Source organism: Sciurus vulgaris (genome assembly GCF_902686455.1).
Source record: "Sciurus vulgaris genome assembly, chromosome: 5".
NCBI lineage: Eukaryota > Metazoa > Chordata > Mammalia > Rodentia > Sciuridae > Sciurus > Sciurus vulgaris.
The window spans coordinates 173,563,182-173,577,103 of record NC_136465.1 but is presented as its reverse complement, the minus strand read 5'-3'; the positions used below and the strand labels follow the sequence as shown (position 1 = coordinate 173,577,103).

The window sequence follows — 13,922 nt, the reverse complement described above, 5'->3', positions numbered from 1 at the left end:
CTTTCTTTTTCAGAGTATTAGGGATTATTTTAAGTTGCTTAGGGCCTCATTAAGTTGCTGAGGTTGCCTTTAAACTCATGCTCCTATTGCCTCGGCCTCCTGATTATAGGCATGAGACTACATGCCTGGCAGCAGTGCATGACTTTCACAGAAGAGAAAGTCTTCCATAGTATTCAACGCTCTGCATGCAAAGCCTTTCTAAGGAAGAACTACTACAGATATTCAAAGGTTTATCTGTGAGTACCTCAGGCATGGAATTTTCAAATTCTAAAACTTAACAAAATTTCAGGATAACACAGTATTTACAATTCATGACTACTTTCCTGAGTTCCATGTCACTTGAGTCAAGACTCTGTTATCACACTTGGCTGCAGTGTCATTTATTTTTTGGTCAAGACTCTATTATAACACTTGGCTACAATGTCATTTATTGTTTGTCTATCTCCCTTTGACCAGAATGAACAACTCCAGGGAAGTGGCAATTCATCCACAATGACTACTAACTCAAAAGTTACTGAATGAGGAGTTGGGGATATAGCTCAGACATAGAATGCTTGCCTGGCATGTGTAAAGCCCTGGATTCAATCCCCTACCCTCCAAGAAAAAGTTTACTTATTGCATTAAAATGCATTCTTTCTGGCTTACTCAATGAATAAAAAGTTCCAAAAGGACCCTACCAAGCCAGGATCTTATCTATTGGTGGTATAACAGAAAAAGGACTAGATACAATTAATACAAGAGCTACCTGATGTAAAATCCCTGATTTGTAAATCTTCATCCTGTGTTTCAGTTCCTCATGAAACCCCTCAGATCATTCACTGAGTAAAAAGGCCAATACATATTTAATAATAAGAGGTTCAACTTGCTTATTCTATGGAAGCAAACTGAAGCATAATGAATTAATTTTGAAACAATCTTGGTATGTATAATGTAGTATCTAGTCCTATTTTTGATTAACCAGGTTTACAAAGCCTCAAGAAAAACAAAAGGTCACAAGCAAAGGATGGTTTCAGCTCAAAAATCATGGACTGTCCTCTGTGATTTAAGACTGATAAATTGTACAATCTATCTTTTCACTTCCTCCCACCAACTTTCAGCATACAGCTTTACTATTAGAACTGAAAAGTAATTCTGTGCACTGGATGGTGATTTTTGTAGGAAAAAAATTAAGTTGGTAATATTACATTCCATTTTCAATGAATCCAAGTAAAACATCATAAACAAATGCCAAGATACAGCTTTGATGTCCAGTATCATCTGGTTCACATATTGGTCCCCCAAACTGAAATATGATCCAATGGCAGATTTGTCCACAAAGCAGATGATTCAGTTTTCACTTTTAAACTTTAGGTTCATCAGATTAATTTTCCCGTTAGAGGACACCCGACAAAACATGGTTCCCCTTGTTCCTGGGCTCCTTCATCTTGTCATTACAAACAAAATTTACAAACCCCTGCAGCTTTTCTGAGAGAAATTGCTCAAAAGACTTGTTACCAAACATGTGTCTTATATATTCTGGAGCCAGATCTGGAATCAGCTCTTTTAAAACAAGGAGATAGGATTTTTGGATGACCTAACAGAAGCAAGAACTACTTGATGTGAAAGACACTGTCACCTAAGCGAGTGTGACGATAACTGACAAACTTCTGCGTCCGAGTAACTTTGAAGACAGTCCCTCCGGGGGGGTGGCACACGGTTCTCTTTGCAGTCATGTCAGCTTCCCAGAATACCTCAACGGTAGAGAAAACACAGGGCCCACCCTTTTCCAGGAGCAGCCGATAAAGAAGAAATCCGCGGAAGCCCCCGAAGGAGAAGGGTCCGCAGAACCAGAACCAGGGATCGCCTGAGACCAACTTAGACCTCTCTGGGGCGCCTCAGGTTTCTCAGAGAGCAAGCCCTGGAGGGGACACCGTGGGAGGAGAGTCTAACCTGAAAGGCCGCGGGCGCTGGCTACGACAGGAACTAGCTTGAGAGTAGAGAGTAGCCAAAGCATGACTGCCAGCTCACACGTCAGGAAGAGAAAGGCAAACAGGCCGCGAAGGAGCCGCCGGCACAGCCGCGTCGCCAGGAAACCCGACCAACCGCCCCTCCCCTTCCGGCGGGCGCCGCTCGCGGTCTTTCCTCCCGCGGCGGCGCAGAAGGCTGACGTCACGCCCGCGCCCGGCGATCAGGCCGCAGGGCCCTTTTTCACTAGGGCTTCGCGTACCACTTTAACGCCCACCTTCCCAGAATGTCCGATTCCAGTGGTTCACTGGAGGGGCTGTTTCCGGCCCGCTTGAAAGCGCCCATGTACAGGGCTTGACCCATCCGGGGAACTGCTTCAGAGTGTGGGATACATTTAAGAATGTTGGCGTAGAGAGGCAGGCAATAGCGCGAACAGCCACACTTCTAGAAGATTCTAGGCAGCGCGCAGGAGCACGGGTAGAGGGAGACGGACTGAGCCAGCGAAGGACCCGGGGTCACGAGGCCGTTGGGGGGAGGAGCCAGCGGCCGGGGAGGTTCTAGTCTGTTCGGCCTCGCGGCATCCGCCCCCTTCTGCGCGGTCACGCTGAGCCAGCGCCCGGGCCTGGGAACGGGCCGCAGCCGCCTCCGCCTGCCTCTCCGCCACCATGGACCCCCGCAAAGTGAGCGAGCTCCGGGCCTTCGTGAAAATGTGTAAGCAGGATCCGAGCGTCCTGCACACCGAGGAGATGCGCTTCCTGAGAGAGTGGGTGGAGAGGTGAGACCCGCGCCCCGGACCGTTGGGGGCGGGAAGAGGGGGAGCCGGGCCGCAGCTGGCGCGGGGCGGCGGGCGCGGGCGCGGGCGCGGGCGCGGGCTCGGGCTCGGGCTCGGGCTCGGGCTCGGGCTCGGGCTCGGGCTCGGGCTCGGGCTCGGGCTCGGGCTCGGGGCCCCTGGGTGGCATCGCTCCCTGGCGGGAAGGGAAGCGACCTGTAGGGGTTAATGGAGGATCAGGAGCCTTCGATAGTGCAGGGGCCGGGAGTTATTTGGGGGGCCGAGCCGGGGTCCCCGCCGCCTGAAGTCCCACGCTGTGTGCTGGAGAGGTGCACGCAGCCGACTGCAGGGACTGGGGCCCCGAGCCTTAAAGAGCGAAGGGAGAGGCACGAGAAGGCGCAACTCCTCGCCCTCGAGTGGGGTTGTTTTTCTTTCTCTGGCGGCCCGCTTTGGTCGCGTTAACATGTGAGCTCCTTTATTCACTATTCTTTTAGGTAAGGTTGTAAGTTTTACTATGAGAGTAACTCCGTTGGGTTATTTTTACTTTACCTTACAGCTATTCTAACTGCGTAGAATCCGTTATCTTGGAAATCTCTTAGCATACCTCAGTTCTTAGTAGTACTTTCTCTCCAAACATTTGAAGGAAAGTGATTTTTCAAGAACCAGTGTGTTTCCAGCATGTGGTCTTGTTCTCTTTATCTCTGGAGTACCTTCTTACGTGCAAGGACTTACGTATTAACAGGCGTTTTGCCAGCTGCTGGGAAACTGTATGAGTAGTGCCTATTTAGGGATACAGACAAATACAAAAACTAGTTTTAAGGTTTACTCTATAGTAGAGATTAGCTGTCTGTGTGTTGGAGTACTACTTGAAGGAAAAGAGGGAAACCTTCCCCTGGGCGGTGATTGGGGGGGGGGGGGGGAATCACTACTAGCGAGAGGCCCTGTGTTCAATCCCCAGGAAAAAAAAAATCACTAGTAGTGGGGAATTTAAAAGCGATAAACAGCCTGCGAGGAGTGGCGCATGCCTGTAGTCCCAACTTCTCAGGAGGCTGAGGCAGGAAGATCACTTGAGCTCAGGAAGCGGAGGCCAGCCTGGCAGTGTAGCAAGACCACTTCTTAAAAAAGAAGGGAGAGAGATAACATGCAATTGCATTTCACTAGAATGAATAACAACTCTGCAAAGCACTGTGACTCCTAAGAGGTAACTATCATAATAGCATAAACGTTAATCTGTTTTAGTAATCTTTTTATAGGGGAAAGTGAACTCATGATTATCAAATATTTGGATGAGCATTTCTTTGAGCAGTCTTGTTATAAGGGAGAAACTATGTTAAAAATCTATCATTGCCGGGTATGAGGGTTTGATTTTTTTCCTTTAAGAAGTTTTTCAGTTTTTTCTCGCCAACAGTTTTCTAGCCCTGATTTTTACTCAGAACATTTAAAATTATTATACTAACTTTATAGCTATTATTAATGGTTAAGAAGAATCCTATTTTCTAAATTCCTCCTCAAAAACAAAACCAACTCACAAGTTGCTGTTGGATAAATGCAAGGAGTAGGAATTGACTAAATTTTAATCCTTTTCTCTGTTGAAAAACTTGTTCCAAAAGCCTCACTTAAGATATTTCTGTACTTTAATTAATAAATTGTTCCTAAAATTCCAGGTAAAACAGGTACACCATGGGAAGAAATGACTGGCACCAAGAGTGAACATTTTACTGAGTGAACACTGTTTTTTTGTTTGTTTATCACTAGAGAGGAGGAGAGGACCATGAAGAAAAGTTAAAACATACCTAAGACCAATGTTGAAACTTGTGCTGGAGAAATTAGATTATGACTATGTTAGAGAGTCCCAATTTGAGGTCTGCAAGATATTTGCTTAGCATTACTGTTCCCCAAAATAATCATGCATTTTTCTTTAATATTTCTTATAGGTAATTCCATGGGTAATTCCGTTTTTCTTTTTTGATTCCACGTATATTTTTCTTGTGGAATTCTAAATTGTATGTTTTGAATATGGGGTGAAATATCTTGGCATGTGTAGAGTTCTTTGAACTTAAATTGGAATTTTAACAGAAGCTTTTGCTGTCTTAATTTAAACTTTCATTTTTATAGGCTTTTAAGACTATTGGGTTTGTATCAGTTTCCTTCTTTGCATTCATATTAGTCATAAAGCAGTCCAGTATTTTAGCAAATTAGACTGAATGTGGAGACTTCCAAATCCAGGAATATCAATTGTACTACTAGGATTCCTTGAGTTGAAACCTTGCCAGAGTTCTCTCTCAGGTGCTTTTCTAGATGTTGAAGAACATTTTATCTGCTATGATTGCTCTCAGTTTATAGCTTACAATTTTATTTGATGTAAGAAATTTATTAGCTTAACCTCTTAAATTATACAGAGAGAACACAATAGAAATTCTCATGTAACACATAAAATGAGAAAAATCTGAACTAGTGGTCAGTGGGAATCCAGGAAGACTGTTCTTTTCACCAAGTATATTTTGAGGTATTTTCATTTTACTCTTTATTGAGGGGGAGGTGTTGTCTGACCCTGTTTCTCCCATTTAATAATAATTTTATATCTTGTGTTTTTATTAGTTTATTTCATGGTAATTTAATTAAGGGGAGTGTCTTTGTATCCATCCCCACTCCTGGCACAGAGCATGGTACATGACTTTTCGTAAATTTTTTTTTTTTTTGCGGTGCTGGGGATCGAACCCAGGGCCTTGTGCTTGACAGGCAAGCACTCTACCAACTGAGCTATCTCCCCAGCCCCGTAAATATTTTAAAGAGTAGCAAATAATGCATTTCTATCTTAAATGTAGAATTTAAAATATAACACCCCATTTTTTTAACATCTGCCTATAGCATGGATTGAAGATTTTAATTCATGTAAGAGAATTATGAATTATCTTGTGTGACCCTATTTGAGGAATGCCTTTGTACTAGCCCTACCTAATTAAGGCTATGACATAAAATCCTATACCAGCAAAGTCCACATGGCAATATTTTGCTGGAAACTAATTTGTTCTAGATTTCCGCTGCATTAATTGAACTCTTTGTAGCTATAAATTGGTGTTAACTTCCAGTAAGGAACTAGAACTTGGAATGTGAGAAACTCTCAACCTAGTTTATGAATATACTTTCTTTTGCTTAATTTTTAAAATATTTCTGAACAATTTCTGACTGAAAGAAGAATAGAAAAACATTACAAAGAAGTATTTTTTGCCAAGTGATGTGAGAGTAAGCTTTCAGCATATGCCCCTCAATACCATAGAATTTTTGTTTCCTGTAAACAAGAATAGTCTTGAAAATAAAACCATCAAACTCAGGAAACTAAGATGGATACATTAATACTATCTAAATCTCAGAATTACAGTGTTAAACTTAGTTGTCATGTCTCTTATCTCCTTCATTGTGAAACAGTTTTTCCATCTTACCTCGACTCTAATGACCATGAATATTGATGTTGAAGTTTGAATATTACAACTCAGTTATTTTTGTAGATTTTCCTCAATGTGAATTTGCCTGATTATTTTTCTTAGAATTAGATTTAACTTAATACATTTCTTGGCAGGAATATCACTTCCCAGAGTTACAGTGCTGAGACTGTTTGAATGTTACCCTAAATACATTCCTGAGCTGCATTTTGAAACTTAGGAAAAAAAACAGCTAAGAAGCCTGTGACTTGGTTAAAATTCAACTACAAAGAGCTAGTGTTTGATTACTGTGCCCTTTTGAAAAGTAGCTTTTCCTATAGAAATAAGTTAGTGGTGTTTATATGCCTGCTCCTTACCACTGAATCATTTTATGTTGCTGAACTAAAAATATAAATGTCTTGGATTAAGATGTTACTTATTTTTGTCATTCAGGAAGCATTCCTTTTTAAGGGTGCTGAGTAATTGATTTTTTTTGTAACTATCACATTAAACAGAAAAAGTGCAATTTTTCTTGAGTGACTGATGCTTATAAGAAATTCCAATTTTTGTTTCTGTTCCATTTGCTACTTTGCATTTTTACTTTTGTTTCACGTTGGGTTCATCAAGAGATTAAGATAGTAGAAAGGCAAACTACAAGTGAGAAGATACTTGCAACACATACAACTGACAAAGGGCTCATGTGCAGAATATAAAAAGAATGCCTACGAATAAAGATAGCCTAAAGGAAGGCTGGGTTTGAGTTGAACTTCACAAAAAGACTATATTTGAACAGTCAATAAATATTTAAAATGGATGCAACACAATGAGATGCTACTACACACTTATCAGAAAGGCTAAAACATGCCAGGTTGGTGGTGCATACCTGTAATCCCAGTGGCTTGGGAGGCTGAGGCAGGAGAATCCCAAGTTCAAAACCAGCCTCAGCAATTTAGCAAGGACCTAAGCAACTTAGTGAGACTCAGTCTCAAAATATAAAGGGCTGGGGATGTGACTCAATGGTTAAGCACCCCCTGGGTTCAATTCCCAGTGTTAAAAAAAAAAAAAAAAAAAGGCTAAAAATTATTCGCTGCACTGGAGATTAAACTCAGCTGCACACATAATGAAGCAAGTGCTATACTAGTAATCTATGTCTCAGCCTTACTCTATTCTCAATTTTGAGACAAAGTCTTGCTAAATTGTGTAGATGGGCCTTGAATGAGTGATCCTCCTGCCTCAGACTTCCAAGTATCTAGGATTATGGGCATGTGTCACCACACCTGGCTAGAAGGCTAAGCCAAGTGTTGTACAAGATTTAGAACAGCTGGAATGCTCTCCCTTTTCTGTTTTTGTTTTTTGGTACTGAGAATTAAACTCAGGGGTGCTCTGCCACTGAGGTGTATGCTTAGCCCTTTATTTCTTTTCAATTTTGAGATAGGGTCTCACTAAATTGTCCAGGCTGGCCTCAAATGTACAATCCTCCTGCCTCAGTGTGCTGAGTAGCTGGGATTACAGAAGTTCAAGGCTAGCCTTAGCAATTTAGCAAGACCCTGTCTCAAAATAAAGCAGTGGGAATGTAGCTCAGTGATATTGTACCTCTGGTTTAAATCCCTGTTTCCAAAAACAAGTTTTTTTAGAAAACTGATATCCACTTAAATTCAGCCTATCCTGTGTCCACAGATTCTACCCAACCGAAATGAATGTAACCGTAGAAACCTCAGTCTAGTTAAAATCAGCACTTTAGTGTGGTATCTTGGAATAGGTGCCTGTTTTCCAAATTAATGAATCCTTTTTTATGTAGAAGTTAATAACTTCTTTTTTTAATTGTACCTGCTTTGTTGTTTGTTTTTGACCTTAAATTCATCAAACATTTTAGTCACTGTGCTGTTGGCATGCAGCCCACGTGCTCTAGGGTCTATATCAAATGGAGCATAGAACATTCTTTGGTCATTTTTCTTTGTTTTTGTTGTGTGCATGTAATTCATAGTGTTGCTCTGGATTCTTTGGGGAAGGAGGATTTACAAGGCCTTAGAGGAAGTCTTAATGGGTGAAGTTTAGAGGTGATAAGGAGGAGAAAATGTGTAATGTGAGGAACATGTGAATATATATAAGAAAGATCCTTGTAGGACTGAGGTGAAACAAACATTTTGAATAATTGTGACTACATAATTATTTCATAAGTTGCCTGTTTGAATTGAAATACTTGCTAAATGTTAGTCTAAGATTTGAGTTTATAATTACCTACTGAATTTTAAGCTATCAACTTGTATGAATGATTTTGTCATTGCATGTTGACTTCTCTTATTTTTCCTCTGGGATTAGGCACAGAGAAGTTATATAGTTAGGTTTATTAAATTTATAGAGACAGGGAAAGGGTTTCATTAACCAGGATACTAATAAAATTTGAAACTGAAAAAAAATTGATCATAATAATACCAAGGTATTCAAAATAATTGAAAACACTCCTTAGTTTTGAAAGGGTAGCCATCTAAACATCTTTTAGGCATAGACATGTTGCTTGACTTAGTGAAATTTAATTTTCTAAATTTTTTTTCCTCATCTTCAAGCATGGGGGGTAAAGTACCACCTGCTACTCATAAACCTAAATCAGAAGAAAATATCAAGGTAAGTTTTAATTTTATTCATGTGTTTAATGGTAAAATGTAAAATTTCTTAGGGAGTGTTTTTTAACTACTGCTTTCAAGTTAGCATTCCCAATTTTCCCCAAGATCACTTGGAAATAAGATCTTTAAGACATTTGTTTGTCTTTATAAAATTTGTTTTTAGACCAAATCTATGAAAGTTGATTTAAAACTGAGAATTTGAGGTTGAATAATCACTCGGTTTTAAAATTAATGTTATTCATATGTTGTATTCATGGCCTGTAAGTGGTAAGCTCTGAGATGGTGTGTATCTGCAGTCTTCATAATTGTCTGTTTAATACCTCGCTTACTGTGTTATGCATTGTAGGTCCTTTATTTGCAAAATAAATGAACAAGGATCGCAAATCAGTAATTTTTAAATTTTTTCTTATTACCTGAGGGTGTTTCTGAGTATGAATCAGTGTGCTTATTTGGCATATTCTTCAAAAAGATGCGTAAGATCAGGTGGGATTTCCAGTAGCTAAAGTTTGAAAATGAGGGAGTAAATGTACTCTGCAGTATTTTTTAAAACACTCGCTTCAGTATTTTTTTCCTCCTATTTTGTGCCTTCATGTTTGAAAGATTTTTTCCCAAGTTTTCTGATTAGCTATCTTTTTTTAATTTGATTTTTAAATTGTTATTTTTTCTTTACCCAGGGGTACTTAACCTCTGAGCCACATCCTCAGCCCTTTTTTGAGACAGGGTCTCACCAAGTTATTAGGGCCTTGCCAGGTTGCTGAGGCTGGCCTGAACTTTTGATCCTCCTTCCCACTCTTCTGAGCTACTGGGTTACAGGCATGTGACACTGTGTGTCCGGCCTTGATTAGGTATCTTAAATTAATTTGCTATTTTATTTAGAACCATTAATATGGTTTTTATCTATTTAGATGTGGAAAAAGAAATTTTTATCTGTGAACTTCTGATATGAACCTTGTAATGAGAAAGGTTAATAAGCAAAAACTCAAAAAGTCGTTAACCCTTTTTAGGTGTCCTTTTACCAGTTTGGTATTTTCAGAGCCCTTGGTACTTTGCATTTGATAAAAATGTATGGAAACAAAATTATCTAATTTAGACTTAATAACTGGTCTTAAGTATATGCTAACTAATGTGTTTAGCAGATTTTCATGTTTGGTAGAGACTCAAAAAATATTTTGTATGATGCTGGGATTTTGATTTTAATTTTTAAAAAGCAAAGGCAGAAGGAACTTAGATAATTCTGACATACTAACACAGATGAATGAATAGATGCAGTGGGCTGCTTGCAGTGTATTCTCTTAAGATATACAGCATTATTAAATGGAAAAGGCAAAGTGCAGAGTTATCATACACATAGAATGTATTTTATATGTGATGTACAAGAAATCACACTGGTTACAGAATGGAATGGAAATTTGGTTTCCATCTTGTACACGTTTAAATTCTTTGATTTTTAATTGTTCTTTACAGTTTTGTAAGCCCTTATTTGCAATTCTCAAACTGAAAGACCATTGAAAAGTAAAAGTTTTAGTAAATTTGGTAGTAAAATATTATCTGAATGGACTGTTCATAGTCTCATTTTGTTTTGAAGGCAGATTCTTGATAGGTTGTCCAGGCTGACCTCAAACTCTTGGACTTTCGTGATCCTCCTGCTTCAGTCTCAAGTAACTGGGCCTTCAGGCATTCCACTGTGCCTGGCTATTACAGTCTTTATACCACGAATTATGAATATTTGAACTTTATTTTGCAAAAGTAATAATTATTTGATTGTGGGGAGTTTTAGGCTATGGTACCCTTTAAGTGCATTACATAATATATTGTATAAGCATTGAATTCAATTTCTAGCATCCCAGAATTTTTACGTTCACAAACACATTATCCTGAAAGGTTTGAATGAGGGACTGGACCTATAGTTAATTAAAAAGGACAAACACAAAACTGAAGGTTGCCAAAATAAAGGAACATTAGTAACTAAGATACAATGTATGTGGACAGTGTATATGTTAATTTTTATAAGTGGGTGTGCATATATATCACATACATGGTGTGTTATTAAATACTCACATGGCACCGTTTTCATTCCCTTTGCTAGGAAGAAAAAACAGATAGCAAGAAGACGGAGGAAAACATCAAGAGAGATGAGCCATCAAGTGAGGAAAGTGATCTGGGTGAGGAGACAGTGTGTATTTGATAATCTTATGATTCTGAGTCAACTTCTAGTGGAGTAACAAAACCCGCACTAATAGAAATGGTTGTTAATGAGCTACAAATGAAACTCAGAAGTCTTCTAGTAGCCATATTTTGAAAGGTGAAAGGAAAGGGATTAAATAAATCCTCAAAATATAATTCTACTTAAACCAGTGATGTATTGGTTAAAATAATAATGCCTAAGCTGAATATGGTGGCACACATCTGTAATCCCAGCTACTTGGGAGGCAGAGGTAGGAGGGATTGCGAGTTCAAGGCCATTCTGGGAAATTAGCAGGAACTTGTGTCAAAAATAAACAAAATGGCAGTGGATTGTAGCTCAGTAGTAGAGTGCTCCTGGGTTCAGTCCCAGGACTGCCCATTGAAAAAAAAGAAAAAATGAACAACTACATAGTGATATAAAAAATACTTTGAGTTATTTTCCTAAATTGTCAAAGTCCATAGTTTATTTTACACATGAAGCATCTCAGTGTAGATGTTGCATTTTCATTAAATAATTCAGACTTCTGATGTTTGTATTTGAAAAGTTGGATCACATACTCAATTTTGTATTTAACATGGTTTAAAAGTTTTCCAGTAACTGAATTGAGTAACAAATTTTCCTTTAGTACTTGAATTCATGTTGATAAAACTGGTTCATAATTAGAAGAATTAATATCCATGCCATGAGGGTGTTTTTTGGTTTTGTTTTTAAGGCCACAGACAAAAACTTTTGAGACTATAAATATACTCCAATTATTAATTGGGCAGTCTTTTATGTCACAGAACCTATCTAAAAGCTAAAGAAAAATACAGTTTTTCAACTTTTGAATCAGTTGATATTCAATACTGTTAAAGATTTTCTTGTCTTTTATGTGCAGTTTGGTGGCTTAATTGAAAGTCTTTATTATAAAGGGTCTTTTTTAGTCTTTCTCAATTTTGATCACTACAATAGTTTTTATTAATCCTCCCCCCCAAAGCATTTTATATGCACATCTATACTGTCATTAAATACCACATTGGCAGCTGGGGATGTAGCAGTGGTAGAGCATGTGTGCCTATCTATCCCTGAAACTATCTATCCCCTCCCCCAACAAAGTTTTGTAAACCTTAAATATATACAGTGTTAATTGTCAATCATACCTCAGTTTTAAAGTATTTTTGGAGAATTGCTAATTCTGATTTCAGGTGACTAATTTCAATGTCATCGATTTTTTGGGGGGTGGGAATTGAACCCGGGGTGTGTAAAACTGAGCCACATTCCCAGCTCTTTTATATATTTTATTTTGAGATAGGGCTCAGGACTTCACTAGTTGCTGAGGCTGGACTCAAACTTGTGATCTTCCTGCCTCAGCCTCCCAACTACTGGATTATAGGCATATGCAACCACACTCAGCCACTTTGTAACTTGAAAATGTTTTGTATGTAAGTTGTTGTTTTGCTCTGTTGGTATAAGTGGTACTTGTCCTTCCACCCAAAATTTGTCATGCCTCTTTTTATGTTTTACTGTTTTGGTTACAGTACTAGCCTTAGGACTTGATTCTGTAAAAATAGTATGTTAAAATGCTATTTTTAAATAAATTTAATAAAATTTTATTTTAAAATAAAATAGTATGTAAAAATAGTCTATGTTAAAATTGAAATTTGTCCATACTATATTTCAGTATAATAATTACAGTAAAGGTAATTAGCATTTCATTTTTGGAAATTCCTATATCACTATTTACTAGTGTTATCTGCATAAATATTTTTTAATTGGGGGGGGTTGCTGAGTATTGAACTCTAGAGCACATTACCAATGAGCTACAACCCCAATTGTTTTTGGGGAGGGGGCGGGTCTCTTAAACTAAGTTGCTGAGACTGCCCTTGAATTTGCAATCCTCCTGCTTCAGCCTCCCAAGTTGCTGGAATTATAGGTGTATACCACTATACCTGGCTTAAAATATCTATTTTTCGGTACTGGAGATTGAACCCAGGGGTGCTGTACCACTGAACTACATCCCCAGTCCTTTTTTTTTGAGACAGTCTTGCTAAATTGCTTACGTTCTGGCTAAATTGCTGATTCTGATCATGAACTTGTGATACTCCTGTCTCAGCTTCCAGAGTTGCTGGAATTATAGGTGTAGACCACGTGCCTGACTTATTTTTTAAAAATACATTTTATGGGCTGGGGAGAGAGCTCAGTTGGTAGAGTGCTTGCTTCACATGCACAAGGCCCTGGCTTCAATCCCCCAGCACCACAAGCAAATCAATAAATTAAATAAAATATATTGTAGTAAATCATTGTGTAGAAAAAATTTGATCTGCATTGCTTTGACACGAGTAAATCATTATCGTTTATGTATAATACTAGAAACTGTACACACCAGCATTCCCACTACAAATCCAATTATAACTATCTAGTATGATATAGCAGTTGAAGTAAAACAGTAAAATTATTAGACAGGTATTAACAGGTATTAGAATTAAAATGCTCAACTCAGTGATGCTGGCCATAACTGAATATACCAATATGAATATGCAACTATGAATACAAACTGAATATACAAATAACTCAGTTATGTTGGCCATAGTTCATCCATTTTTAATACTTCAATAAGAATAGTGAATCTACATTGTACAATACAGGTCTTAATACTGTTTTCTCATGTTTGGCAGAAATTGACAATGAAGGTGTAATTGAACCAGACACTGATGCCCCTCAAGAAATGGGAGATGAAAATGCAGAGGTAAGTTCACTATCTCATTCTCTGCTATTATAAGGAATGTGAAGTTTCCTCACTGTTGGAATTATTTTATGATATGACTTGGAGAAAAGCATTTCATAAATCTTTTGCTTAAGGCATTTAGCCAGGCATTTTATTTTACTACTTATATACCTGATTTGTGAAAAGCTCCTGCTTACTTGGTCTCTAAGTTTGTATCTGGTTTAATTACTCTGTAAAGTTAATAACATTCACCTAAAGTATGTACTTAGAAATAGAATTG

General features: G+C 38.4%; 2 protein-coding genes across 3 annotated transcripts in view; one reads left to right on the top strand and one right to left on the bottom strand.

The window, feature by feature from the left end:
• XPNPEP3 (X-prolyl aminopeptidase 3) overlaps positions 1–2,139 on the bottom strand; it is a 60,887-nt gene extending 58,748 nt beyond the window's left edge. The window contains exon 1 of one of the 2 annotated variants that reach the window (XM_079140791.1): positions 1,930–2,139. In XM_079140791.1, coding sequence (XP_078996917.1) covers positions 1,930–1,993 — 64 coding nt within the window. In that variant the 5' untranslated portion in view covers positions 1,994–2,139. The other variant, XM_079140792.1, reaches the window with a different exon arrangement.
• Positions 2,140–2,491: 352 nt separating this feature from the next.
• ST13 (ST13 Hsp70 interacting protein) overlaps positions 2,492–13,922 on the top strand; it is a 34,282-nt gene continuing 22,851 nt past the window's right edge. The window contains 4 exon segments of the mRNA XM_079140814.1: positions 2,492–2,719; positions 8,697–8,754; positions 10,840–10,915; positions 13,593–13,663. Coding sequence (XP_078996940.1) covers positions 2,610–2,719; positions 8,697–8,754; positions 10,840–10,915; positions 13,593–13,663 — 315 coding nt within the window. The 5' untranslated portion in view covers positions 2,492–2,609.